General features: G+C 60.0%; 1 protein-coding gene across 1 annotated transcript in view; it reads left to right on the forward strand.

Annotated features, from left to right (window-relative positions):
* LOC119709475 (dynein heavy chain 17, axonemal-like) overlaps positions 1-25580 on the forward strand; it is a 27767-nt gene continuing 2187 nt past the window's right edge. The window contains exons 1-65 of the mRNA XM_038157305.1: positions 1-63; positions 130-258; positions 405-508; positions 612-752; positions 871-1014; positions 1174-1356; positions 1454-1705; positions 1793-1962; positions 2197-2419; positions 2499-2615; positions 2731-2817; positions 3041-3193; positions 3549-3797; positions 4033-4155; positions 4376-4723; positions 4803-4894; positions 5037-5163; positions 5382-5534; positions 5893-6018; positions 6161-6268; positions 6388-6519; positions 6758-6918; positions 7033-7189; positions 7454-7558; positions 7986-8143; positions 8633-8771; positions 9286-9513; positions 9658-9795; positions 10280-10412; positions 10597-10724; positions 10816-10964; positions 11512-11794; positions 11884-12057; positions 12629-12836; positions 12931-13096; positions 13180-13282; positions 13409-13556; positions 13658-13749; positions 13923-14084; positions 14178-14342; positions 14488-14679; positions 15085-15351; positions 15791-15952; positions 16462-16695; positions 16888-17052; positions 17147-17242; positions 17335-17552; positions 17755-17962; positions 18144-18259; positions 18522-18714; positions 18818-19053; positions 19352-19468; positions 19953-20157; positions 20484-20648; positions 20757-20897; positions 21038-21208; positions 21358-21480; positions 21610-21803; positions 21913-22061; positions 22167-22294; positions 22529-22756; positions 23280-23471; positions 24036-24215; positions 24532-24714; positions 25371-25553. Of these exons, the coding sequence (XP_038013233.1) occupies positions 165-258; positions 405-508; positions 612-752; positions 871-1014; positions 1174-1356; positions 1454-1705; positions 1793-1962; positions 2197-2419; positions 2499-2615; positions 2731-2817; positions 3041-3193; positions 3549-3797; positions 4033-4155; positions 4376-4723; positions 4803-4894; positions 5037-5163; positions 5382-5534; positions 5893-6018; positions 6161-6268; positions 6388-6519; positions 6758-6918; positions 7033-7189; positions 7454-7558; positions 7986-8143; positions 8633-8771; positions 9286-9513; positions 9658-9795; positions 10280-10412; positions 10597-10724; positions 10816-10964; positions 11512-11794; positions 11884-12057; positions 12629-12836; positions 12931-13096; positions 13180-13282; positions 13409-13556; positions 13658-13749; positions 13923-14084; positions 14178-14342; positions 14488-14679; positions 15085-15351; positions 15791-15952; positions 16462-16695; positions 16888-17052; positions 17147-17242; positions 17335-17552; positions 17755-17962; positions 18144-18259; positions 18522-18714; positions 18818-19053; positions 19352-19468; positions 19953-20157; positions 20484-20648; positions 20757-20897; positions 21038-21208; positions 21358-21480; positions 21610-21803; positions 21913-22061; positions 22167-22294; positions 22529-22756; positions 23280-23471; positions 24036-24215; positions 24532-24714; positions 25371-25553 (10569 nt within the window). The 5' untranslated portion in view covers positions 1-63; positions 130-164. The remainder of the gene's footprint in view (positions 64-129; positions 259-404; positions 509-611; positions 753-870; positions 1015-1173; positions 1357-1453; positions 1706-1792; positions 1963-2196; positions 2420-2498; positions 2616-2730; positions 2818-3040; positions 3194-3548; positions 3798-4032; positions 4156-4375; positions 4724-4802; positions 4895-5036; positions 5164-5381; positions 5535-5892; positions 6019-6160; positions 6269-6387; positions 6520-6757; positions 6919-7032; positions 7190-7453; positions 7559-7985; positions 8144-8632; positions 8772-9285; positions 9514-9657; positions 9796-10279; positions 10413-10596; positions 10725-10815; positions 10965-11511; positions 11795-11883; positions 12058-12628; positions 12837-12930; positions 13097-13179; positions 13283-13408; positions 13557-13657; positions 13750-13922; positions 14085-14177; positions 14343-14487; positions 14680-15084; positions 15352-15790; positions 15953-16461; positions 16696-16887; positions 17053-17146; positions 17243-17334; positions 17553-17754; positions 17963-18143; positions 18260-18521; positions 18715-18817; positions 19054-19351; positions 19469-19952; positions 20158-20483; positions 20649-20756; positions 20898-21037; positions 21209-21357; positions 21481-21609; positions 21804-21912; positions 22062-22166; positions 22295-22528; positions 22757-23279; positions 23472-24035; positions 24216-24531; positions 24715-25370; positions 25554-25580) is intronic.

Raw genomic sequence — 25580 nt, forward strand, 5'->3', positions numbered from 1 at the left:
GGGGTGGGGACCCTGTTCCTCGGTGCTCACCTGTGGGTGTGCTGGCCCAGGTGAAGCGCTCACCTGTGGGTGTATTGGCCCAGGTGAAGCGCTCACCTCTGGGTGTGCTGGCCCAGGTGAAGCGCTCACCTCTGGGTGTGTTGGCCCAGGTGAAGCAGCTGCTGATGCCAGTGGAGCAGCCCCTGCTGGCGAGGGAGCGGGAGGCCCTGGACGTCCGTCTGGCCAGTGCTGAGAAGTCTCTGTTCTGGAGCCACGAAGGTACAAACCCCCACCTCGGCCATCCGAGGCTGGCGATCCTGATCCTCCTTGTGCATTTTGGGGGTCCCTGGTCCCCAGCACCAACTGACCTCCCACTGCCCTGGGGGTGTGTCCACAACATGCTCGTGTGCCCATTTCCCTCCCAGGCGTCATGGAATACATCCAGGAGATGAGGGAGACCCTGCACGACCTGCAGAGACGAGTCCAGAGAGCGAAGCTGAACCTGCAGAGCATCACCCAGCTGATGGAGGTAATGTTTGCTGGCACTTCACAAGCATCTTTGTGGGACACGTCTAGCTGGGACTGTCCTTTCCCTGGCCCAGCAGAGCAGCCCCATTCTCTCCTCCCTGCAGGCCTGTTCAGCCACTCCCTTGTTCGGAAGAAAGGACAACAAGGAAACGGCGCTCCTGGACCTCGATGGCAGAGAAAACGCCTTGGCTCAGCGCCGCGCTGTCATCGAGAGCACGGGCGAGAAGATCCAGGGGATGGTGAAGGTGGGACATGGCCCCGGAGCACTGAATGGCTCACGGGGGCGTGAGGAAGGATTTGAAGCAGCGTCAGGAGCCGATGCCTTTGCCGGGTGTTCACTCCTGGCTGGTTTTCTCGTGGCAGGAGAACGCAGAGATGTTCAAGGCTGATGTGTCCTCACGGATATGGCAGAGCTATGTGGCATACATCGACAAAATCGTGCTGGATGGGCTCTGCAGGCTCGTTCACAAATCCATGCAGCTGCTGCTCACCAACATGGACCCCGAGGTAGGTGCTGGGTTTGTGGCACTGGGTGTCCTGGTATTGGGCTCGGAGTGTCCCACCTCCCACTGCCACTCTGGTCAGTGGCCAAACTGTCCCCATGCTCCCTGCAGCCTGCAGGGCTGTGGGACACGAAGCCCCACGGCCGGCTCTGTCCTGTTCCAGGCCCAGGTGTCGCCGCTGTTCGAGGTGCGCATGGAGCTGTCCGAGGGCCGGGTGCAGTACCAGCCCTCGCTGGAGGTGGGGGCCGGCGACAGCTTCCTGGCGCTGGTGGAGGGGCTGCTCAGCGACACGGAGGGGGTGGCGGCCTCCATGCCACGGCTGCTGGAGGGGGCGGTCAGTTACAAGGTGAGTCCATCACAGGCAGCAGCTCCCAGCTCAGCGGGAAGGGGGCGAGGGTGGCCGGCGTCCCCAGCCCGTCCCCGAGCTCTGCCCGTCCCTTCAGGCGGCGCTGGAGGAGCAGCCGGATCTCTTGGGGATGCGGGAGCAGCTGATGTCGCTGGTGGTCAGTACCATGGCAGAAGGCGAAGAATTCAGCGCCAGCTTTGAGGAGCACTCCCACCTGTGGAAGGAGACCCCCGAGGAGTTCCTGCAGCGCTTCCTCACCTTGGACACTGAGGAAGAGGGGGAGGCAGCGCCACCGCCAGAGGAGCCCCTGGCGCCTGGGGTACCGCCCCTCGCGCACTTTCAGCAGGAGGTGAGGGATGGGTGCCTCGAGGTGTGCTGGGTGCTTGGGCGCCCAGAGAGGTGCCAGCCGCAGACTGTGACCCGTTCTTGTCCCCAGATCGACGTGCTCGAGGCACTGCATGAGGAGGTGCTGGAGTTTGAGGAAACCAGGGTGTTCGGGGGGTGGCTGCAGAGCAACTGCCGCCCCTTCAAGCAGGCGCTGCTGCGTGCCATCAAGGGCCACAGTGTGGTGCTCCGGCAGTTCCTCGCCCAACACGTCACCAGCAGGTAAGGCCAGGTCAGCCCTGGTGCAGGGGTGCTCCCAGTGACTGAAGCCAGGCTAAGCTGTGGCACAGGCACCACTGTGTGCCAGGGAAGGCCTGGCCCAGGGAGACAGCCCTGGAAGTGCAGGTTCCAGGTGAAGGTTCCAGGCACCTTCAGGGGTGAGTTTCTGGGGGGTCATGGCCTGCAGAGTGAGCCCCAAGCCCCAAGGACACCCGGTGAGCATCACTGTCCTCTCAGTCTCGAGGAGCTGCAGGATTTCATCAAAGAGTCCACTGCTGGCTTGAGTAAACCTCTGGAGGAGGGAGACTACGAAGGGCTGGTGGCAGTGATGGGGCACCTGGCGAGGGTCAAGGAGAGGCAGGAGGCGACTGACGTCATGTTTGAGCCCTTGAAGGAGACGGTTGCACTGCTCAAGACTTACGGGGACAAGATGCCGGAGGAGATCCACCTGCTGCTCCAGGTGGGCTGCTTAGGGTGTGGGGGGCCGGGCAGGGGCTTACTGGGGCCAGGCTGGTGACCCCCCGAGGTGCCCTCTGCAGAAGCTGCCCGAGAGCTGGGACAACAACAAGAAGCTGTGCCTGCGGGTGGCGGAAAACGCGGCGCCCCTGCAGGCGGCCGAGGCCGCCATCCTCCGCAGCAAGTGCCAGGACTTTGAGGTGCTGCCGGGGGCTGCGGGCGGGAAGGCGGCTCCTCGGCAGCTTTGGGAAGACTCTGCTGCTCTTCCCAGCTGCCGGATCCTGGCTGCCTCACGAGCCCCACGCTCCCACACAGGTCCAGCAGCTTGCCTTCAGGGAGAGTTTCCAGGGAAATGCCCCTTTCTCGTACACAGAACCAGAGCCCTACAAGTCACTGAACAGGGTAAGGAAGGGGAGGACACCGGGGACACTGCTGTCCCCACTGGCACGGCCTGGCCACCCCTGACACTGGATGCTGGGGAGGGGCAGCTGCTGCAGCTCTGGCTCCAGCTCCCAGGCTGACAGGGAGGGTCTGGACCTGCGGCAGGGATGGAGCCCCTGCTGGAATAGAGACATGGCCCTGGCACACAGTCCCTGGCTGACACCTTTTCCTTTCCTCCATCCAGCAACATAAGAGCATCACAGTCTTGGAGAAGGAAATGGCAGCCCTGGCCACCTCAGCTGCGCTGTTTGAGGTGTCGGTGCCAGAGTACAAACAGCTCAAAACGTGTCGCAAGGAGCTGCGCCTGCTGAAGGACCTCTGGGACATGGTCACCCTGGTATGTGCTGTGCTCTGGGAGCAGGGCACAGCGCCCAACGCTGCTCGTGGCTGGCATGGGCACCCCAGGCAGGCACCTGGTGCAGGCACCTGGCACAGGCACCTGGTGCCAGCTGGCCATTGCCAGCCAAAGGTGCAGAGCTGTTGCAGCTTCTCAGAGAGCTCACTGTCATCAGGGGGAGGATGAGACGTGGGGCAGGTTGTTACCCTTAGAGCAGGTGTGCACGGCGTGTGCATGAGTGGGGCCCCGGTGGGCACAGGGCGTGCAGGCACTGGGTGTGCTGCTCCTCTTCCCGGGCAGGAATGCTCCTGCTAATCCCGTGTTGTGGAAATGTATAAATGTGTCCTGGGTCCAGGTGAACATGAGCATCGCCAGCTGGAAGACAACCAAGTGGGCAGAGCTTAACGTTGAGGATATGGATATTGAGTGCAAGAAATTCGCTAAAGACATCCGTAGCTTGGACAAGGAGGTGAAGAGCTGGGACGCGTTCACGGGGCTGGACAGCAGCATGAAGAACATGATAACGTCCCTGCGCGCCGTGAGCGAGCTGCAGAACCCAGCCATCAGGGACCGGCACTGGCAGGAGCTTGTGCAGACAGCCAAGGTGCTCCCGAGCCCTCCTGCCCCTCCCTGGCCCAGGAGCCTCCAGCCCCCGGCCCAGGAGGCTCCCAGGATCCACGCCCAGCAAGGGCAGGGTGCCATTAGGTTCAAATCTGGCCCCATGCAAATATCTGTGTGGGGTCTGTAAATGTGGGTGTTGATGAGCTCGTCTGGGTGAGCTGCTGGGCTGCCTCTCTGCGGGGGGAGCCCACGGCCCGACCACGCCGGTTCTGCTCCAGGTGGAATTCACCATGTCCGAGAACACCACCCTCGCGGACCTGCTGCAGCTCAACCTACACAAGTTTGAGGAGGAGGTTCGCGGCATTGTGGACAAAGCGACAAAGGAGGCGGGCATGGAGAAGGTAAACGGGGCTCAGCTCCTCCCCTGCTTTGCTGGACCCCTGTGCCAGTGTGACTCCGTGGCTGCCGAGGCCTCGTGCTCCGGTTCCTGGGGCTGGAGTCCACAGGGAGCACGCAGAGCTTGTGGGGCCCTGGAGCCGGCGCTCCTCCGTCCCCCTGCTTGCCCCCAGGGGCTGTGCCCAGCGCCACGGCACCCAGCCCGCCCTCCTGCCCCAACCACAGGTGCTGAATGCCCTGGACACTACTTGGGCTTCAATGGAGTTTGAGTACGAGCCCCACGGCAGGACCCAGCTCCCGCTGCTCAAGACGGATGAGGTGCTCATTGAGACGCTGGAGGACAACCAAATGCAGCTGCAGAACGTGTTGGCATCCAAGTACCGAGCCTTCTTCCTTCAGAGGGCACAGGACTGGCAGCAGAAGCTGTCAACCACTGACACTGTTATCAACACCTGGTTTGAGGTACAGAGGAAGTGGAGTCACCTGGAAACAATCTTCATAGCATCCGAAGACACACGAAGTCAACTGCCAGAGGAGTCAAAGAAATTTGATACCATTGACGAGGATTTCCGAGTGCGGAGCCCATTCCCCCTCTCCTTTTCCCTGCAGCTCTCTGCCACTTCGGGGTGGCTGAAGTGTTTTTCCTCTTCAGGAGCTGATGGCTGATGCAGTACAAACTCCCAACGTGATCGAATGCACCAACAAGCCCGGGCTGCACACCAAGCTGGAAGCGCTGCAGGACAGGTAAGGATCCAGCGATCCTGGTGAGGCATTTGGGAGGCCAAAGGAAGGGGTTGGTTCCTCCAAAGCATCAGCAAGGCAAGGACTGAGCAAAGGGTAAAGCCGAAATATGGGGGTTAATGCAGGTTTTTCTGTTTGCTGCCAGGCTGGCGGTCTGTGAGAAGGCCTTGGCTGAATACCTGGAGACCAAAAGACTGGCTTTTCCCCGGTTCTACTTTGTCTCCTCTGCGGACCTACTGGATATTTTATCCAAGGGGACCGAGCCCCTTGAGGTATAGGCTGTGTGCGAGCATGGGGCTGAGTCCTGTGCCATTTCCCTGCACTTGTTTGAGCAGTTTTAGAACATTTTTCACTCCTATGGGCAGAGCACCATCCCTGACCCTCCTTCCTGGGGGTGCAGTGCCCAGGGAGGGCTCAGGGGTAGATCCAATTGCTGATCACCCCTCTGCACATGACGGGGTCCTGACGGTGGCTGTGCCTCTGCTCTCAGGTGTCCCGGCACTTGACGAAGCTGTTTGACAGCTTGGCCAAGCTGAAGTTCCAGGAGGACTCGGACAAAAAGCCTCGGAAGGTGGCCCAGGGGATGTTCAGCCGGGACGGGGAGTACATGCACTTCGATGCAGACTGTGACCTGTCTGGCCAGGTCAGCTGAGCTTCGTGGAGGCTGGGGAGGGGGGCAGGTTCAGGATGGGGATGAGCCTTTGGCTGGTTGTGCTCTAACAGCCTGGCAGGAGTATAAAAACGCAATTACAAAGATTTTTGGCCAGAAGCCCTAGAAATGGCACCTGCGTTGTAGGTGCAGAGCAGCACAGCGGTGTGAACCTGCTCAGCCTCACCGTCCCTCGGGGGCTGCAGGGTGCTTCCCCTGCTTGCCCTCAGACCAGCCCTGATCACACCCCGCGGGACGAGCCCTGTGGGACCGGCACCGGGCTCTCTGTGCAGGGAGAGCTGTGCAGCCCGGGTGGAGCTGCTGGCTCAGCCCTGCGGGTGTGACCCTGCAGGTGGAGGTTTGGCTGAACCGGCTGCTGGAGCGCATGCGCTCCACTCTGCGAAACCTCATGCCCCAGGCCCTGGGCACCTACGAGGACAAGCCACGGGAGGAGTGGGTGTTTGACTACCCAGCACAGGTGGGTGCTGCTGCACGGGGCCAGGCTGAGCCGGCTCGGAGAGGGGCAGGATGAGGAGCCAGAGAGCCGCGGAGGCAAGGGGCCCTCCCTGGGCCACAGCAGGTTCCTCTTCACGCCGTGTTTTCCCCATGGTTTGCCGCAGATCGCTCTCACGTGCACCCAGATCGCCTGGACCTCAGAGGTTGGAGTTGCCTTTGCGAGTCTGGAGAAAGGTTATGAGAATGCCCTGAAGGATTATAACAAAAAGCAGGTTGGCGTCTTCTGTACCCGACCTGGAGCTGGCCCGAGCCTCTCTGCCAGGCCAGGGGTCGCTAGGAGGTGGGCAAACGAGGGCATCATCTCCATGCCATTATTTCTGTCCTTCCCCAGATCGCTCGGCTGAACGCCCTGATTTCCCTGCTCCTTGGGGACCTGAGTGCTGGAGACAGAATGAAGATCATGACCATCTGTACTATTGATGTCCATGCAAGGGACGTTGTGGGCAAAATGATCCAAACAAAGGTATTTGGTACCAGAAGGAATTTTTGGTGCAGCATCCCTCAGACCTCTGGAGCACAGGTTTCCTGTCGTTCCACTCCCTTCAGGCCGGGCACCTCTGCTGGTGGGTGTGGACTGGGCTGGGCTGTGAGGAGGGATGGTCCTCACCCACCCCAGCACGGCCCTGGGACCCTTTGCCCACTGTCCTGGCAGTGGTGGGCAGTGCCAGCGCCCGCCCGCCCCACAGCCAGCTGCTCCGCAGGTGGAGACCTCCCAGGCGTTTGCCTGGCAGTCGCAGCTGCGGCACCGCTGGGACGACGGGGAGAAGCACTGCTTCGCCAACATCTGCGACGCCCAGCTCCAGTACGCCTACGAGTACCTGGGGAACACGCCCCGGCTGGTCATCACCCCCCTGACCGACAGGTGAGGACCTGGCACCGCCCCGGCACCGCCCCGGCACCGCCCCGGCACCGCCCCGGCACCGCCCCGGCACCGCGCCGTGCCACGGCCCCGCTGAGCGCCAGCCCTCCTGCACAGGTGCTACATCACCCTGACACAGTCCCTCCACCTCTACATGGGGGGAGCCCCCGCCGGCCCTGCGGGCACCGGCAAGACCGAGACCACCAAGGACCTGGGCCGGGCCGTGGGCATGATGGTCTACGTGTTCAACTGCTCCGAGCAGATGGACTACAAGGTAGGGCACGGGCAACAGGGTGGGGGCACCGAGGGGAGAACCATGGGTGTCCCAGACAAGGGACCCTGTGTTTGGGTCGGTGGGAGCCCAGGGGAGCCTCGGCACGGGGGCTTTATCCCTGTGGGGAATTTCCCTCAGGAAGAGCACAGTCTGCAAGGCACGAGCAGCTCTCAGCTCTCGAGTTTTGTCACCAAATCCCCCACTGCAGCTGCTGTGAGGGACCACAGTGCCTGAGCCCTGTCCCACTGCTCTGTTTCTCTCCAGTCCTGTGGGAACATCTACAAAGGACTTGCCCAGACCGGCGCCTGGGGCTGCTTTGACGAGTTCAATCGCATTTTGGTGGAGGTCCTGTCTGTCATTGCGGTGCAGGTGCGTGCTGTCCCCACAACACAGTGGCACTGCGTGCCAGAGAGACTTCCCAGCTCACGTCCTGCATGCTGCCCCAGTTAAACCTGACTCACGGGACAGTTTGCCACTGTTCTCTCCACTGTGTCCTGTTTGGACACAGGGTGGGGGGTGGAATCCCAGCAGTGCAGGGGATTTGGGCACAGTTAAACCTCACGGTCCAACTGGGTCCATCCTGGTGACCTGTCACCCCCCGGCTCTGCCATCACCTGGACAGGGAGTTGGGGGGATTAGGAGGGAGCTGGTTTAAGGCCAGCTCTCCTGCTGCTTCAGCTTCAGCAAGACCTCAATATTATTCCTGGCACAGCCAAACCCTCAGGCTCACCTTGGGGAGCAGTCAGGGCCAGCCAGGGCACTGGGCAGGGAGCCAACACCTCTGCTCACCTGGCAGGTAAAATGTATTCAGGATGCAATCCGTGCCAAGAAGAAAAAGTTCAACTTCCTTGGGGAGACCATCTCCCTGGTGCCGTCGGTCGGGATCTTCATCACCATGAACCCTGGTTACGCCGGGCGCACCGAGCTGCCCGAGAACCTGAAAGCTCTGTTCAGGTGGGTCAGAGTCACTGCAGCACCTCCCTCCGCGCTGGCACTCCTGTGCCACACCCGTGACACCCTGCGCCCTGGTGTGAGGGAGCCCGGGCACCAGGGGACAGTCCTGTCACTCCCCAGAGGTGGCCAGGCGGGGTGAGCTGGGCTGCCCAGCGAGGGGAGAGCATGCTGGGGTGGGTTGCCACCCTCAACTAAAATCCAATAGAGAGTTGTCAAGAAGGTGGTGAAGCACTGGAAGGGGAGGCACGGAGATGCTGTGGGACCCCTGTCCTTGGTGAAACTCAGCCTGTGACTGCAGAAGGGCTGGTGTGCCCCAGTCTGGTGGGACGGGAGCCCTGCATGGAGAGGGAGTCTGGGCCGGAGACCCCAGCAGGTGTAACTGCAGCAGCTGACTGTTCATCACACTGGAAACGTGGGGCAAAGCCTGGGAGCTGTGGGAGGGTAAGGACCTGGTAAGCAGCCCTGACAACTGCAGCTGCTCCTCTCTAGACCCTGCGCTATGGTGGTCCCCGATTTTGAACTGATCTGCGAAATCATGCTTGTGGCAGAGGGATTCCTCGATGCCAGGCTCCTGGCAAGAAAGTTCATCACTCTCTACACGCTCTGCAAAGAGCTGCTGTCGAAACAGGTAATTAACAGTATCACACAGTGCTGGCTGGGAGAGGAAAGAGTCCATGTGATCCTCAAAGCTGACACACTGTGGTGGCATTGCTGGTGGGGACACACGGAGTGACAGTTCTGCACAGCTCGGGTCTATGGCTGGACAAGATCCACTTCTACCAGGGCATCATATGGCACCTTCCTGCCTTCAGGAAGGAATCAAGAAGACCAAAAGCAGAATAGCATGGAATTGGAATTAGAATTAGGCCAGTTAAGGCAAGAGCATTCAGATATCATTCATCTCAAAAGAGGTGATTCACACTATAAACGTGCCTCCAAGAAGGAAGTCAGATTCCCAGTTCAAACCACCCCCATGACTGACAGAGGCTTCTCCTGTAGATAAGCTCAGTTTAGGTCCAGCCCCGTGGGTGCCCTGTGGATGGCCTGGCTGGGGCTGAAGGACAGGGTGTTCCTCTGCAGTGCTCTTTGGAGCAGTTCTCCCTCACCAAAGTGAAATGGTGATTGTCTGCTTCCTGTCACAGGACCACTACGACTGGGGGCTGCGGGCCATCAAGTCCGTGCTGGTGGTGGCAGGCTCCTTAAAGAGGGGGGACCCCGGCTCTGCAGAGGACCAGGTCCTGATGAGAGCTTTACGAGACTTCAACATCCCCAAGATCGTGACAGATGACTTGCCTGTGTTCTTGGGGCTGATTGGAGACCTGTTTCCAGCACTGGACGTTCCCAGGAAGAGGGACCTCAATTTTGAGAAGGTGCAAGCCCAAGCACAGCCCATTGCCAGAGATGTCCCAGTCCTGGCAGGATCCAGAGGCTGATCCAGCGCTCCTGGGAGCAGCCAGCTCACCTCCAGGGCCTTTCCAAGGCAGCTGGTGGTCAGTGCCTGCTCTCCCTCCCAGGTGATCCGTGAGTCCGTGCTGGAGCTGAAGCTGCAGGCAGAGGAGAACTTTGTGCTGAAGGTGGTGCAGCTGGAGGAGCTGCTCCAAGTGCGACACTCCGTCTTCGTCGTGGGCAACGCCGGCTGCGGCAAGTCCCAGGTAGGGCCAAACCATCCCGAGGACATGGGGCCCCTCTGGCCTCGGCCAAGCACATCCCGTGGCCTCCCACGGCTTCTTGGTGAGGGCTGTGCAGACGCCAGCCCTGGCAGAGCAGTGTTTGGGCAGAGGACGGCAGTGCAGCCATGGCCCCCAGGCCCTGGGTGTCAGCCCCTGCAGCTGAGCAGGTTTGGGATGCAGAGCCCAGGGGCTGCCCGAGACACCCCGGGCAGAGCAGACAGGGGTGGGCTCTCAGGATTGATCCCGGGCATGCTGTGGTGCCGGCAGGATGGCAGACAGGGCTGGCTGGCAGGGCCTGGGCTCACACAATGCCCTGTCCAGGAGCTGGCTCTGCACAGGGAGCTCGGGGCTCTCCCAGAAGCAGCCCAGCTGGGAGCAGGGCTCCAGGAGCCCAGCAGAGGCTGCTGGAGGCTGTGTTTGCCCCGCTGGGCTCAGCACCTGTGGCTGCACCGTGCTCTCTGCACAGGTGCTGAAGTCGCTCAACAAGACGTACAAAACGCTGAAGAGGAGGCCAGTCACCATGGACCTGGACCCCAAGGCTGTGACCTGCGATGAGCTGTTTGGGATCATTCATCCAGCCACACGGGAATGGAAGGATGGTGAGACACCAGTGCTGGGAGCTCAGTTTATGGGATGTGAGATGCAATGGGAAGACTTTTCCTTGGGGCTCTTTCCTGGAGTGGGAGGGAGAAGGAATGTGTTTCATGGGAGCACCAATCCCACGCGTCCTCCAGCAAATGGCTGTGCGTGGAGAGGAGCAACCCGAGCCTCTCTGTGGGGCAGGTCTGTTCTCCACCGCGATGCGTGACCTGGCCAACATCACGCACGATGGGCCCAAGTGGATCATCCTTGATGGAGACATTGATCCAATGTGGATCGAGTCCTTGAACACAGTCATGGATGACAACAAGGTCGGTGCCCTCACACCCCGGGGGGTTTGCTCGTTTGTGATCTCGGGGGCACCAACTCCAGACATGCCCCACAACGAGCCACTTCCCCCAGGTTCTCACCCTGGCCAGCAACGAGCGCATCCCCCTCACTCCCACCATGAGGCTCATCTTCGAGATCAGCCACCTGCGGACGGCCACGCCGGCCACCGTGTCCCGGGCTGGAATCCTCTACATCAACCCCACAGACCTGGGCTGGAGCCCGTGAGCTGGGCAGGGAAAAGGATGGGGTGGGATGGGATGGGATGGGACGGATGGGATGGGATGGGATGGGATGGGATGGGATGGGATGGGATGGGATGGGATGGGATGGGATGGGATGGGATGGGATGGGATGGGATGGGATGGGATGGGATGGATGGGATGGATGGATGGGACGGGATGGGACGGGATGGGATGGGATGGGATGGGATGGATGGGATGGGATGGGATGGGATGGGATGGGATGGGATGGGATGGGATGGGATGGGATGGGATGGGATGGGATGGGATGGATGGGACGGGATGGGACGGGATGGGATGGGATGGGATGGGATGGGATGGGATGGGATGGGATGGGATGGGATGGGATGGGATGGGATGGGATGGGATGGATGGGATGGGATGGGATGGGACGGGACGGGAGGGGAGGGGACGGGACGGGACGGGATGGGATGGGATGGGATGGGATAGATGGGATGGGATGGGATGGGACGGGATGGGACAGGATGGGATGGGATACTTGCTGCAGCCCTGTTTGTCTCTCCCACAGCATTGTGGCCAGCTGGATTGAGACAAGGGAAGTGAAGTCTGAGAAGGCCGCTCTGATGATCCTTTTTGACAAGTACCTGCCACCATGCCTGGAGAAGCTCAAATCTGAGTTCAAGACAATCACCCCTGTTCCTGATGTCACGGCCATACAGACAGTTCTGTCCCTGCTAGAATGTTTCCTGACACCGAAGAATGTCCCACCAGACTCACCCCGGGAGCAATACGAGCTCTTCTTCGTCTTTGCCTGCATCTGGGCCTTTGGTGGGGCCTTGTTCCAGGACCAGGTACAGCCGAGGGACTGCCCAGCACCTGCCACCCTGCTCTGCATCCCATCATGTGGCTGGGGTCTGAGTGTCTCTGTTTTGTCCTCCAGCTGGTGGATCACCGCCAGCAGTTCAGCAAGTGGTGGCTGTCGGAATTTAAAGCCATCAAGTTTCCCAATCAGGGGACAGTTTTTGACTATTACATTCATCCACAAACGAAGACATTCAATCCCTGGGATGAAAGAGTGCCAGCGTTCGAGCTTGACCCCGACATCCCCTTACAGGTATTTCCCACAAGCGCTGTGTTTATCTGGTTTGTTTGACTTCACTTCCCCTCAGCAATGCGTGGAGCATCACCAGGATTCACTCTGGAAGCACCCATCAAACCCAATGGCTTCCAGTGGTTCTCTTTACCCCACAGAAGCCTCAAGCAAGGGCTGTGAGTTCCATGTCTCCTTTACCTTCAGATTAACCTGCAGCTTCAGAGAGTCTCGCAAAATAGCTGTGACTATTGCCTGAGTGCAAAATGTCCTTTAGCACTCCATTTGTGTTTCCTACGGTGGCATCTTGGGGGGTTATCTAAGCTGCCAGGGAAAAGGGCAAGGAGCTGTGGCTGTGTGGTGGTTTCAGGAGCTGTCCGTGTTCTGTGTAATAACTTGGGTTTGGTCAGAGAGTCTTTGGAACAACAGAGAACACAAGATGTGTTGCTTTAGAGGGACCAGGTTTGCCTGCAGAGAGCACCATCTGTTGGAGCTGCCAGGAGCGCTGTGCAGGGCTCTGGCACGCTGCCCCGACAGAGGATCCTGCCTGTGCCAGTGCCAGGGCAGTGCAGGGACTGACAGAGGCTCTCCCCAGGCTGCCGTGGTGCACACCACAGAGACCATTCGCCTGCGCTACTTCATGGACCTGCTGATGGAGAAGCAGCGGCCGGTGATGCTGGTGGGGAACGCAGGGACGGGAAAGTCAGTCCTGATGTGGGACAAGCTGGAAGCACTCGGCACAGATGAATATCTGGTGCAATCTGTGCCCCTCAACTTCTACACAACCTCGGCCATGCTGCAGGGTAAGGCTCGCAGAGCCAGCAGCTGGCCCCACACTGGGCTGGGCTGCAGGGTGCTGCAGTGCTGACCCCCACCCACCTACTCCTCTCGCCGCAGCCGTCCTTGAGAAACCCCTGGAGAAGAAATCAGGGAGAGTTTTTGGCCCACCTGGCACCAAAAGGCTGATCTACTTCATCGATGACATGAACATGCCAGAGGTGGACAAGTATGGCACTGTGGCACCGCACACGCTTATTCGGCAGCACCTGGACCACGGGCACTGGTGGGTGCTGGGGGGGCACGGCATGATGGGGGGAACCTGTCCCCATCCCTGGGGAAAGCGTCACGGTGCTGGTCCCCGCACAGGTATGACAGGAACAAACTGACCCTGAAGGACATTCGCAACTGCCAGTACGTGGCCTGCATGAACCCGACCGCGGGGTCCTTCACCATCGACCCACGGCTGCAGGTGCGCGGGCCTGGGGCTCTGCCTGGCACGTTCACCCTCCAGGCACCAGAGGGTGGAGCGGGGCAGGGGACCCGGCAGTGCCAGCCGGCTGCATCAGCCCACGTCCATTTCTGCCCCTTTCTGCAGCGCCACTTCTGCGTGCTCGCCGTGTGCTTCCCCAGCCGCGAGGCCCTGCACACCGTGTACGGCACCATCCTGCAGCAGCACCTGGCCCGGCACAGCATGCCCACGCCTCTGCAGAAGATGCAGCCCAAGCTGGTGGCAGCAGCGCTGGGTGAGCCTTTGCCACACCGGGGTGGGACGAGCCCCCGGGGATGCACTGCTCGGGGCTCCCTGGGGACCCGGAGCCTGCTCACCGCCCTGTCCTGCCAACAGCCCTGCACCAGAAGGTTGCCACCAACTTTCTGCCAACGGCCATCAAGTTCCACTACATCTTCAACCTGCGGGACCTCTCCAACATATTCCAGGTATGGGAGAGCTGTTTCTTCTAAACCATCCGTGCCCCTCCCCTTCCTGATCCCACATCCTTGCAGCATACCATGTCCCTGAAAAGGGCCTTGGCCTCTCCCAGAGCAAACCTTTGCAATCAGCTCTGAGCAGCACTAAAATTACCCTAAGGGCTGCGGGATTTCTTTGTCAGGGGCTGCTCTTCTCCACCCCTGAATGCCTGAAAACCCCCGTGGACCTGGTGCGCCTCTGGCTCCACGAAGCAGAGAGGGTGTATGGAGACAAGCTTGTCGATGAAGAGGATCAGTACAGCTTCAAGAAGGTGATGACCGACATCTGCAAAGCCACCTTTCAAGTGAGTTGTGCTGGAAAGTAAGCTGTGCTCCAGCCCAGTGGTGTCTCCAGGTGCCCCACAGCTGAGCCCCACAGCTGGAATTGCCTCTCGCAGGAGCTCAATGAGGACCTGATGTTCGCCAAGCCCAACATCTACTGCCACTTTGCCCAGGGCATGGATGAGTCCAAGTACATGCCAGTGACAAGCTGGGCATCTCTGAGTGACCTGCTCAGGGAAGCCCTGGACAGCTACAATGAGGTGAACGCAGCGATGAATCTGGTGAGTGCCTGTGGCAGGCAGGCCTGCCCCGAAAAGATGGGACTGCAGCACGGCACTGCTTGGTTGGGTTGGTGCATCATGGGGCACTCACTGCCCTTTCTGCCCTGACCCAGAACACCAAACCTTCCCCTCCTGTTTTCTTCAGGTGCTCTTCGAAGACGCAGTGTCTCACATTTGCAGAATTAGCCGGATCCTGGAGTCTCCTCGGGGCAACGCGCTGCTGGTGGGCGTGGGAGGCAGCGGGAAGCAGAGCCTGGCTCGGCTGGCAGCTCACATCAGCAACCTGAGCGTGTTCCAGATCACGCTGAGGAAGGGCTATGGCATCCCAGACCTGAAGGTAGGAGCAGTTTGGACCCTGGCTCAGTTCCACCTGCCTGGGGATGGGTCCTGCACCTGCAGTGACGGTGCCTGGGGGGGCTCACGAGGCTCTGCTCTCCTTGTGACACTGCGTTTGCACGCGAGGATCCACAGGTGACACCCCTGAGTCCTGCCCCAAGGGGCCGCAGTGCTTCCCCAGCCAGGCATGGGCAGGAGCCACTGGTGACACCGGGGGTGCTGGTGTGGGCAGCCCTGGTGCTGGACCTGTGCCTGGGCAGAGCACCTGGCACCAGCTCCTTCCCAAAGCCTCCTTCCCGAAGGGTCCCTTCCAGCTCCAGGGCAGCCCAGGGCTGCTCCAAACTGGCCACTTTGCAGAGCACCCCGTGGGGGCTGAACTGGGGGTGACAGTTTCCCTCTGTCCCAGCTGGACCTTGCCTCCCAGTACATCAAAGCAGCTGTGAAGAACATCCCCGGCGTGTTCCTGATGACAGACTCCCAGGTGGCTGAAGAATCATTCCTGGTTGTGATCAACGATTTCTTGGCGTCTGGGGAGGTGCCGGGCCTGTTTCAGGATAATGACCTGGAAACCATCATCGGGTCCATGAGGCCTCAAGTAAAGTCCCTTGGACTGGAGGATACAAAGGAAAACTGCTGGAAATTATTTATAGAAAAAGTCAGGCGCCAGTTAAAGGTGGGTGTTTGCTCTCCAGGTTGGTTTGTCTGTGCCCCTGATTTGCCCCATCCAAAACCTCTTTGCAACAGGCCACAGAACGTCGAGGCTTCATCCCAGGATGGTGGCTTTAGGCAAAAGGTGTTGTCAGAGACTCCCCAGGTGCCCCCAGGCAGGGGAGAACAGCCCTCTATTGACCTCCCTGGGGGCAGAGTGGGTCAGTAGCTTCCCTGGCCACAGACCATGCTGGGCACTCCCAGGGACACCCACAGGAGCTCTGAGCTCAGCTGCTGACTGCAGGCACCCAAGGGGACCCAGTTCCAGCCCTGGTGGAGTTAATGGGAAGGCAGCAAAGCTCAGGTCTGCAGCAGAACCCCTGCAGTCATGCGGAGCCTCCAGAGACACTGTCCCCACCCCGGCAGCGGGGACACCCTGCCCAGGCACTGCTGTTCTGCCCCAGGTTGTCCTCTGCTTCTCCCCCGTGGGCTCAACCCTGCGCGTGCGGGCCAGGAGGTTCCCAGCCGTGGTCAACTGCACGGCCATCGACTGGTTCCACGAGTGGCCGGAGGATGCCCTCGTGTCCGTCAGCAGCAGGTTCCTGGAGGAAACACCAGACATCGAGGTGAGCTGGCCCCCAGCACAGCTGCTGTCCGGGGGCACTGGGGATCCCGGCTGCACTGGGCAGTGAACTGCACCTCTGCTGCTCTCCGTGTTTAGTGTGCCCAGGGACGGGGGTCCGGCATGACCCGGAGGGATGGGAACAGCAAGCTGGAAATAGGTCTGGGATAAGTTTACAGCTGGTTCCAGCGTCAGAGCCTGCAGCCCTGTGCTGTGCTGGTGAGGATGAACCCTCCCTGTCCATTCTGTCCTTAAAACACCTGCACAGGCAACAGCCCGGGGACAGCAGCTCCTCCCCACACAGGGATGTCAGGGACAGAGCTGGGCATGGGAACCAGCACCAGCGCCTTTACCACCAGCATCTCAGCTCTGCCTTGTGCTGCTGATGAAAGGGGTCACTCTGCTCTGGCCTCTGTGGCCGCACACAGAGCCAGCCTTGCAGGAAGGACCAGTGCAGCACTGCACAGCGCAGCCACCCGCTGCAGCAGCTCCCTGTCTGTGCTCTCTGTGCAGCCCGAGGTCAAGGCCTCCATCAGCCAGTTCATGTCCTTCGTCCACACGAGCTCAAAGGAGATGTCCAAGACCTACCTGGCCGTGGAGAGACGCTATAATTACACCACGCCAAAGACCTTCCTGGAGCAGATAAAGCTCTACCAAAACCTGCTGGCGGATAAAAGGAGCAAGCTCTTGGCCAGCATCGACAGGCTGGAGAAGGGGCTGCTGAAGCTGCAGAGCACAGCATCACAGGTGCCTGCCCACAGCCTCTCTTGTGCATCAGGCCCGTTCTGGGTCTGGCCCAGGGGGAGAGAGCAGGCGCATCCCTGCAGGATGGTCACAGTGTCTGTGAGGTCCCCAGGCCATAGCAAGACACTGCTGCTCCACCAGGCAGGGCTTGGCAGGATCAGCCCTTTTATCTGCTCTGTTTCTTCCCTCATTGAGGTGGATGACCTGAAAGCCATGCTGGCAGTCCAGGAGATAGAGCTGAAGCAGAAGAACGAGGACACAGACAAACTGATCCACGTGGTGGGTGTTGAGACAGAGAAGGTCAGCAAGGAGAAAGCCATTGCTGATGAGGAGGAGCTGAAGGTCGAGGCCATCAACAAGGTGCGAAGTGCTGAGCTGGTGTCCAGCGTGGGACAGGGCAGCGTGAGCTCTGTGGTTACAGCCACTTACCCCATCCCATGTTCTCCCTCCCCAGATAGTGGCTGAGAAGCAACGAGCCTGTGCAAGCGACCTGGCAGAAGCAGAGGTGGTGCTCTCGGCCGCCCGCGAGGCCCTCGACACGCTCAACAAGGTGGGTGACCTCTCAGTGGGAGGCAGGTGCCCAGCCAGGGCCGGCAGCCCTGGGCCAGGGGGATGCTCAGTGGCCCTCTGGTCCCTCCCCAGTACAACCTGACAGAGCTGAAGTCCTTTGGGGCCCCACCACCAGAGGTAGTGAACGTGATGGCAGCTGTGCTGATTCTGACGGCCGAAAACGGCAAGATCCCCAAGGACAAGAGCTGGACAGCGGGAAAAGTCAAGATAGGAAAAGCAGACACTTTCCTTGCAAGCTTAAAAAACTATGATGGGGAAAACATCCCTGAGGCCTGTCTCAAGGCATTTGAGTGAGTCCATGGCTGGTTCCTGCCCCTTGTCAGCCCCTGCCACCTGAGCAGGGGGCGCAGAGCACAGCAGGGTTCGGGACAGGGGCGGCGTGCAGGCGCCGGCCCCGCTGTCCCACGCTGCCAGCCAGAGGCAGCCCCAGCGCCGGGAGGAGCGGGATGGGCTGTGACACAGTGCCACAGCACGGCGTGCCCTCCCTTCCAGGCCGTACCGCAACGACCCCAGCTTTAACCCGGAGTTCATCAAGTCCAAGTCAACGGCCGCAGCAGGGCTGTGCTCCTGGTGCCTCAACATGGTCCGCTTCTACGAGGTGCACTGCACGGTGAAGCCCAAGAGACAGGCGGTGGCCGATGCTGATGCCGAGCTGGCAGAGGCGCAGGCGAGGCTGAGCCGCATCAAGAGCAAAATTGTGGTGAGTGTGCCCCCCCAGCGCCCCCAGCCACGAGCCCCTCAGTCACCAAATGAGCGAAAGAATTCCGTGAACCCAGAGCCCGGCCCAAGCACTGTGCTGGGATGGAGATGCTGCAGAGCTCTGGGACCATGGAGCTTCCCATCTGGGCAGGGAATAGCTCTGGGGCTGTTCTCTTCCAAAGGCCCTGAATGAAAATCTGGCGACTCTCACTGCTCAGTTTGAGAAAGCCACAGCAGAGAAGATCAAATGCCAGCAGGAGGCTGATGAAACCAACAAAGTCATCAACTTGGCAAACAGGTACCAGGCAAACACTGGCTCTGAAGCATCAGGGCAGGCTGCTGGTGGCCCTGACACCAGGGCCATGGGAGCAGCAGAACCCCGCCATACCCTCCCCAGATTAAAATATTCTGAGACTAATTTGGCCAGACATTCAGGGGGGAGGCAGCCATGGAGATGTTTGGTGACAACGCCCCAGGTCACCATGGCTGAGTTGCCACCCACCCCCCGGCCTGGTCACAGCACCAGCACCACAGCAGCCACCATCCCCTCCTACCCCCAGGCTCGTTGGGGGCCTGGCGTCCGAAAACGTCCGCTGGGCTGAGTCAGTGGAGCAGCTCAGGGAGCAGGAGAAGACGCTGTGCGGGGACGTGCTGCTGGTCTCCGCCTTCGTGTCCTACATCGGATACTTTACCAAGAAGTACAGGGCTGAGCTTCTGGAGAAGCACTGGGTCCCCTTCCTCCAGGGGCAGTCGGTGAGAGCGCGCAGGTTCCACCCCGGGGTGCCTTCCCCCGCGCCCTGCAGCACCGGGGGCTCCCACGCCTCTGCAGCAGGCACCCAACAGCCCCTCCCGGCAGGTGCCCATCCCCATCACCCCGGACCTGGACCCCCTCAGCCTCCTCACGGACTCTGCCGACGTGGCTGCCTGGAACAACCAGGGGCTGCCCAGCGACCGCACTTCCACCGAGAACGCGGCCATCCTCTGCAGCACGCAGCGCTGGCCGCTGCTCGTGGACGCCCAGCTGCAGGGCGGCAAGTGGATCAAGAACAAATTTGGGGAGGACCTGCAGATCGTCCGCCTGGGCCAGAAAAGGTGGGCCAGGGGCCGTGGGGTGGGCACGGGCCCAGGCTGCACCAGCCCCCCTTTCCCTGCCGTTGGAGGGTGCAGAGTCAGGGCAATCACGTCGCCCATCAGATCCAGGGGACCCAAGGGCAGCAGCCCTGATGGTGCACCCGACACCTCCAAAAGCTCTGTGGGGGCCGGGGCTGGCAGAGCTCAGTGGGGTCCCGACAGGGCACAGTGGGTGGAAAGCACTCTGTGAGCCCCCCACAGCAGCCCGAGCCCCCACAGTGCACAGGCTTGCCATACACGCCCCCCTGTCCCCCCTCAGATACCTGGACATCATTGCCCAGGCGGTCTCTGAAGGACAGACGCTGCTGATCGAGGACATCGGGGAGACCATAGAGGCAGTGCTGGACCCACTGCTGGGCAGGACCTTCAAGGGCAGGTCAGCACACCCCAATGTTTCACCTGCCCCAGGCAGCCACCGCTGCCCCAAAATGCTGCTAGATGCACCTTCACTGTGGGCAGCCTGGGAGCCTGATCCTCCTTTTGCTTTGGCCACATCCCCCAGTGCTCTCCAGTATGTCCCATGGAGGACACCTGTACTGAACGTGGCCTGGTCCTTGGCATCCAGTTCATTTCGTGATCCAAGGACATGTTCCCCGGGACACCTGCCATATGGCATGAAAAGCTGGAAGGGGAACTGCACCCCAGAGGCCATGAGGGGCTGGGGCAGGGCAGTCTCCAGCTCCTGTTCCTCCATCCTTGCCCTGCTAAGTCTGGTTTGATACTTCTGCCCTTGCTGTGCCTTTTCCCAACGAAAGAAATTCATCCCAAGTGGCCAGGAACAGCACACAGGCTGAGGGCATCTGTCTGTGATGAGTGACTGCCCCGTGTGCGGGGATTAATTTGTTTAATTAACTGAACAGATACATTAGGATTGGAGATAAAGAAGTAGAGTATAACCAGCAGTTCCGCCTAATCCTGCACACCCGATGTTTCAACCCGCACTACAAGCCAGAGGTGCAGGCTCAGTGCACTCTCATCAACTTCTTGGTGACACGGGAGGGCCTGGAGGACCAGCTGCTGGCTGCTGTGGTGGCCCGGGAGCGGCCAGACCTGGAGGCCCTGAAGGTGCGGGGGCTAGAGGGGCTGGTTAGAGGGGTGGAGAGGCCAGGGCACGGCGGAGGGTTTGGGCAGGAACACGAGAGCTCCCCTCTGTGCCCGCTGCTGCTCGTGGGGAGCCAAGGAAGCCCCGAGCAGACCCTACAGCTGCAGGCCCCCGCAGCCAGCACTGCCTGGGCGCACTCATCGCCTCACCCTGGGGTGCTGCTGGGACCCAGCAGGGCCACATCCACCTTCCCTCGCACCAGCACCTCGGTGGCCCTATGACAGAGGCACTGGCGCCAGCCTCTGTTGTGATCTCCTGGGTGATACATCCCCGGGCGCTGCTGCTGCAGGCAAGCCTGACCAAGAGCCAGAACGAGTTCAAGATCAAGCTGAAGGAGCTGGAGGACTCCCTGCTCGCCCGGCTGTCGGCTGCCGGGGGAGATTTCCTGCGGGACACAGCGCTGGTGGAGAACCTGGAGATAACGAAGCGCACAGCCAAGGAAATTGAGGAAAAGGTAAACGTGCTCGCTGGAGCTGGTGCCACGGGCAGAGGGACAGCTCGGCTGGGCACGGCTTTGGTGTGTGACAGGGTTCTGGTAACACCCACCCCCCTGCCCCTCCAGGTAAAAGAAGCTAAAGTCACTGAAGTACAAATAAACGTTGCGAGAGAGAACTACCGGCCGGCAGCAGAGCGTGCATCCCTGCTGTACTTCATCCTGAGTGACCTCTGCAAGATCAACCCCATCTACCAGTTCTCTCTCAAGGTAGATGGGGAGTGAGGAGGGACAGAGATGTCCGTGGGTGGGACAGAGCTGGGGGAGCGCGGAGATTCGGTGTTTCAGCTTTCATGCTGCTGACAAGACCCCAGCAGCCCCCTGCTGATGCCTGCTGGGATCCTCCTCAGGCCTTCAACGGGGTCTTTGAGAAAGCCATCCAGCGTGCAGTCCCCAGCGACGACACCCGGGAAAGGGTGATCAACCTGACAGACCAGATCACCTTCTCGGTCTACGTGTACACTGCTCAGGGCCTCTTTGAGAGAGACAAACTCATCTTCCTGGCCCAGGTTGCCTTCCAGGTAATCCCTCCTGCTGTACGTGGCTTTCACGTGGCTTTAGACAGCTTGTTCTCTTACCCTGGTGCTGCTGTGGATGCTCAGAGCCTCTCGCCCCTCACACTGGGGCCGTGGGCGTTGGGTGGCTGTGACTCTGCACTCCCAACTCTCAGGTCCTGGCACTCAAGAAAGAAGTGAACCCAGCAGAGCTGGACTTTCTCCTGCGCTTCCCTTCCAAGACTGGTGTCACGTCCCCCGTGGACTTCCTGCCGAACCAGAACTGGGGTGCTGTCAAGGTGGGTCTGTGCAGCCGCGCACTGTGCCAAGGCAATGCCAGCACAGCCCCTAGTGCAGCGGGTCCGGGGTCCCTGCAGCTGATGAGCAGAGCCCAGGAGTGATTTAGTCCTCCTCTGTGGAACCCGAAGGCACTTTCAGAAATGGAGGAGTTCACCAGCCTGGAGAACGACATCGAGAGCTCAGCAAAGCGATGGAAAAGGTTTGTGGAGATGGAGGCTCCAGAGAACGAGGTGTTCCCCATGGACTGGAAGAACAAGTCAGCCCTGCAGAAGCTGTGTGTGCTGCGGTGCCTGCGCCCTGACAGGATGACCTATGCCATCAGGTACCTGGTGCCCAGCACAGGGCTCTCCTGCAAGAGCCCCAGAGTGTCACCACTCCAGCTGCAACCAGGGACTGTTCCCATCTCACAGGATGGTTCCATTTTTCTGTAGGAAATTTGTGGAAGAGAAAATGGGAAGCAAGTACGTGAAAGGAAGGAGCATTGATCTCTCTGAGGTGTACAAGGAGAGCAGCCCCTCCTCGCCCCTGTTCTTCATCCTCTCCCCCGGTGTTGACCCGCTGAAGGACGTGGAGGCACTGGGTGAGGCGCTGCCCACCCAGACTGGCACCGGCCCCGCTGGCCAAGCAGCCAGAACTGCACGGACCCACTCAGTGCTGATACTGACAGCAGACATTCCCCTCGCAGGCACGAGGCTGGGATTCACCATCGACAACGGCAAGATCCACAACGTATCGCTGGGGCAAGGCCAGGAGGTGGTGGCAGAGCACGCCATGGAGGTGGCAGCTGCCGAGGGCCACTGGGTCATCCTGCAGGTGGGTGGGGGCAGTGGGCACACCACAGGGATCACACCCCTGACAGCAACTGGGCACAGAGGGCACACAGTCCTGCCAGCATCCAGGCACACCCTGCAGGGTCACCCCGCTGGCGATGGCAGTGACACTGCCTGGGCTGGCTGTCCCCAGTGCCCTCCCCCTGTGGAGCCACAGCAGGAATTGGGGTGGGGGGGGAAAATGAGATTCTCAAGGTGCAGAGAGTTTCTTTTGCAGAACATCCACCTGGTGGCCCGGTGGCTGGGCACGCTGGAGAAGCTGGTGGAGCAGCACAGCCAGGAAAGCCACCCCGAGTACCGACTGTTCATGAGCGCCGAGCCAGCCCCCAGCCCCGAGACGCACATCATCCCGCAGGGGCTGCTGGACAACTCCATCAAGATCACCAGCGAGCCGCCCACGGGCATGCGGGCCAACCTGCACGGAGCCCTGGACCTCTTCACACAGGTACCCCCGTGCCACCCCCGCCCTCCCACAGCTGCCTCCTGGGGCCCTTCTGGTCAGCAGGTACGGCTCATCCCCTCCAGGATCCCACAGGCTGAGCACCTCGGGGGTGTCTCTGCTGCCAGGGACACTGCACCTGGAGCCAGCCCTCACCTGAACTTCCTCCTGGAGTGCCCAGGGTCCACCTGTGGCAGGGGTTTAGGGGTTACCATGGCTGCCCGAGGGTTTCCAACACAAGGAAGTGCCAGGTTGCCAGTGCCTTTCCTGAGGCTGAACCTGGAGCTGCTGCAGCTTTGCCATGAACAAGCTGCCTCAGCTGTCAGCAGGGCATTGGGGTGCGAGCTCCCAATTCCTTCATAAACAAATGAGTGCAAAATTTACCAACTAGCAAATCATTAAAATACAATTGAATGCCTTTTTTTTCTAATGAACATTTTCAGTTCTCTTTTGCCTGTGAACGTTCTTCACAAGAGGGGCATCTGGTAGCAGTATTCAGCTGCAACCCACCCTCACTGTTCCTCCGCAGGAAACACTGGAGATGTGCAGCAAAGAATCCGAGTTCAGGTGCATCCTGTTTGCCCTCTGCTACTTCCACGCCGCGGTGGCCGAGCGGCGCAGGTTCGGGACCCAGGGCTGGAACAGGTCGTACCCCTTCAACAACGGCGACCTGACCGTCTCCGTCAACGTCCTGCACAACTACCTGGAGGCCAACACCAAGGTGAGGGACGACTGAGCACAGCACACGCTGCAGCAAGTGGCCTTGCTCAGAACATTCAGCAGTTTGCAGCACAAACATCATCTCAGGAAGCCCAGGGCCAGGAGCAGCTCCTCCCCTGCTCCCTGCACGCTCAGGCAGGGCAAGGGGATGAGTACTCAGCCTGACTGAGATGGCTGAAAAAGGCATCAGGCACCAGCCAGGGCAAATGCCTGCCCTGGCCCACCTGCCTGCCCCGACCCGTGCCTTGGTGGTTGGTTCCACCTAAAAAGCAAAGCCCACACCAAGAACGCAGGTGCAGTGAGCAGGGCTGAAGTCTCACCTTTAGACCTGCCCTCACAGATGTGATCAGAGCTGGTTGGAAAAAAGACAGGATTCGAAGCACAGATGGCTGTGTTCATACTGGGACAAGGAGAAATCTGTGGGTGATGAAGAGACACCCCTCTTCCCAGGCCTCTGTGGGTCCAGGGACTGTCACCTCCCTGCACGGGTCAACCCTGGAGCCGTCAGTCTGTGGCTGCACGGGGAACTCCCGGGGACAGTCCCAGCTGGAGCTTCTCCCCGCAGGTTCCGTGGGATGACCTCCGGTACCTCTTTGGGGAGATCATGTACGGGGGGCACATCACGGACGACTGGGACCGCCGGCTGTGCCGCACGTACCTGAGCGAGTACGTGCAGCCCGAGATGCTGGACGGGGAGGTGACCTTGGCTCCGGGGTTTATGATCCCTCCCCGCATGGACTACGAGGTAAGAAACACTGCAGTTTGCTCTAGAAAACCCCTGCTCTGGAAAAACGGGCATGAGTCCACGCTCCCTCTCGCTCACCAAGGGGAACGTAGGGAGAGAGTGTCGGGCCCCTGGCAATGTGCAGAACTGCTGCAAAAGTAATTCCTGAGGTTGAGATGGAAAGGGAAAAACTTGGCAGGTTTAAAAAGAGCCTCCATGCCCACGGGCAGGTGCCGTGAAGGGCCCCAAGAGTGGTGATGGGTTTTCAAGGTTGCAGGGGTCTTTGGGCTCCTTTGCCCGCACTTCCAAGCTAAGGCTGGCCCTGCCCTGCGCCCAGGCCTACCACCAGTACATCGATGACAACCTGCCAGGAGAGAGCCCCCACCTGTACGGGCTGCACCCCAACGCAGAGATGGGCTTCCTGACCGTCACCTCGGACAGGCTCTTCCGCACAGTGCTGGAACTGCAGCCCAAGGAATCCGAGGCTGCCGGAGGCTCAGGCGTCTCCCGAGAGGAACAGGCGAGTCAAGTCCTTCCTGGTAGAAATTAACTGATTTGTTTTAAGGTGGGGGAAATAATTACTGTGGGGAAAAAAAAAACTCTTAAGGGTGACAGCTGAGAGGCTAGAGAGGGGGTCTGGAGACAACTGAGGGAGCAGGCCCCATAGCAGGCAGGAAGGGATAGCACGGGGAGGGGATTCCAGCCCAGCCACGCTGTGGGCATCAGCCCGGGGATGGCAGCACGCAGGGCACAGAGGCTGCTGGCAGCATGGCCAGGAACCTCACCCCTGATGGGCCAAGATGCACCACTGGCAACATGGGGCTTACGTGGGGCTCCTCAGCAGATGGAGCTGGCTGAGGAGCCCCCATTCATGAGAGCAACTACTAAAAACAAATATTTAAAAGAATGTTTTTTAGTCTTCTTCCTAACTGCCTGGACTTTACACTTGAATTTCACAGCCTCCATGGCCTCAGATCTCTTACCTTGGCTATCAAAAAAGAACTACAGCTTTTTAAGACCCAAGAGCAGTTAATGACAGAATGGAGTGTTAGTAACAGAGGAGGAGGTACAAAGAAACACCAGGGCAGAAAAAGAAAAAAATCTTATGAAGTTAATTAAATGGAACCTGCAGCACTTTCCTCTGGTTAAGAGCAGTTTATGGCATTCTCATTTCAGGTGAAGGCAGTCCTGGATGAAATCATCCAGCAGCTGCCAGACCCATTCAACATGGAGGAGATGATGGCAAAGGCAAAGGAAAAAACCCCATACACTGTTGTAGCCCTCCAGGAGTGTGAAAGGATGAACATCCTGACCAACGAGATCAGGCGCTCGCTGAAGGAGCTGGACCTGGGACTGCAGGTACACAGCAGGCAGCTGCCTGGGTCA

The sequence above is a fragment of the Motacilla alba genome, chromosome 18, assembly GCF_015832195.1.
Source record: "Motacilla alba alba isolate MOTALB_02 chromosome 18, Motacilla_alba_V1.0_pri, whole genome shotgun sequence".
NCBI lineage: Eukaryota > Metazoa > Chordata > Aves > Passeriformes > Motacillidae > Motacilla > Motacilla alba.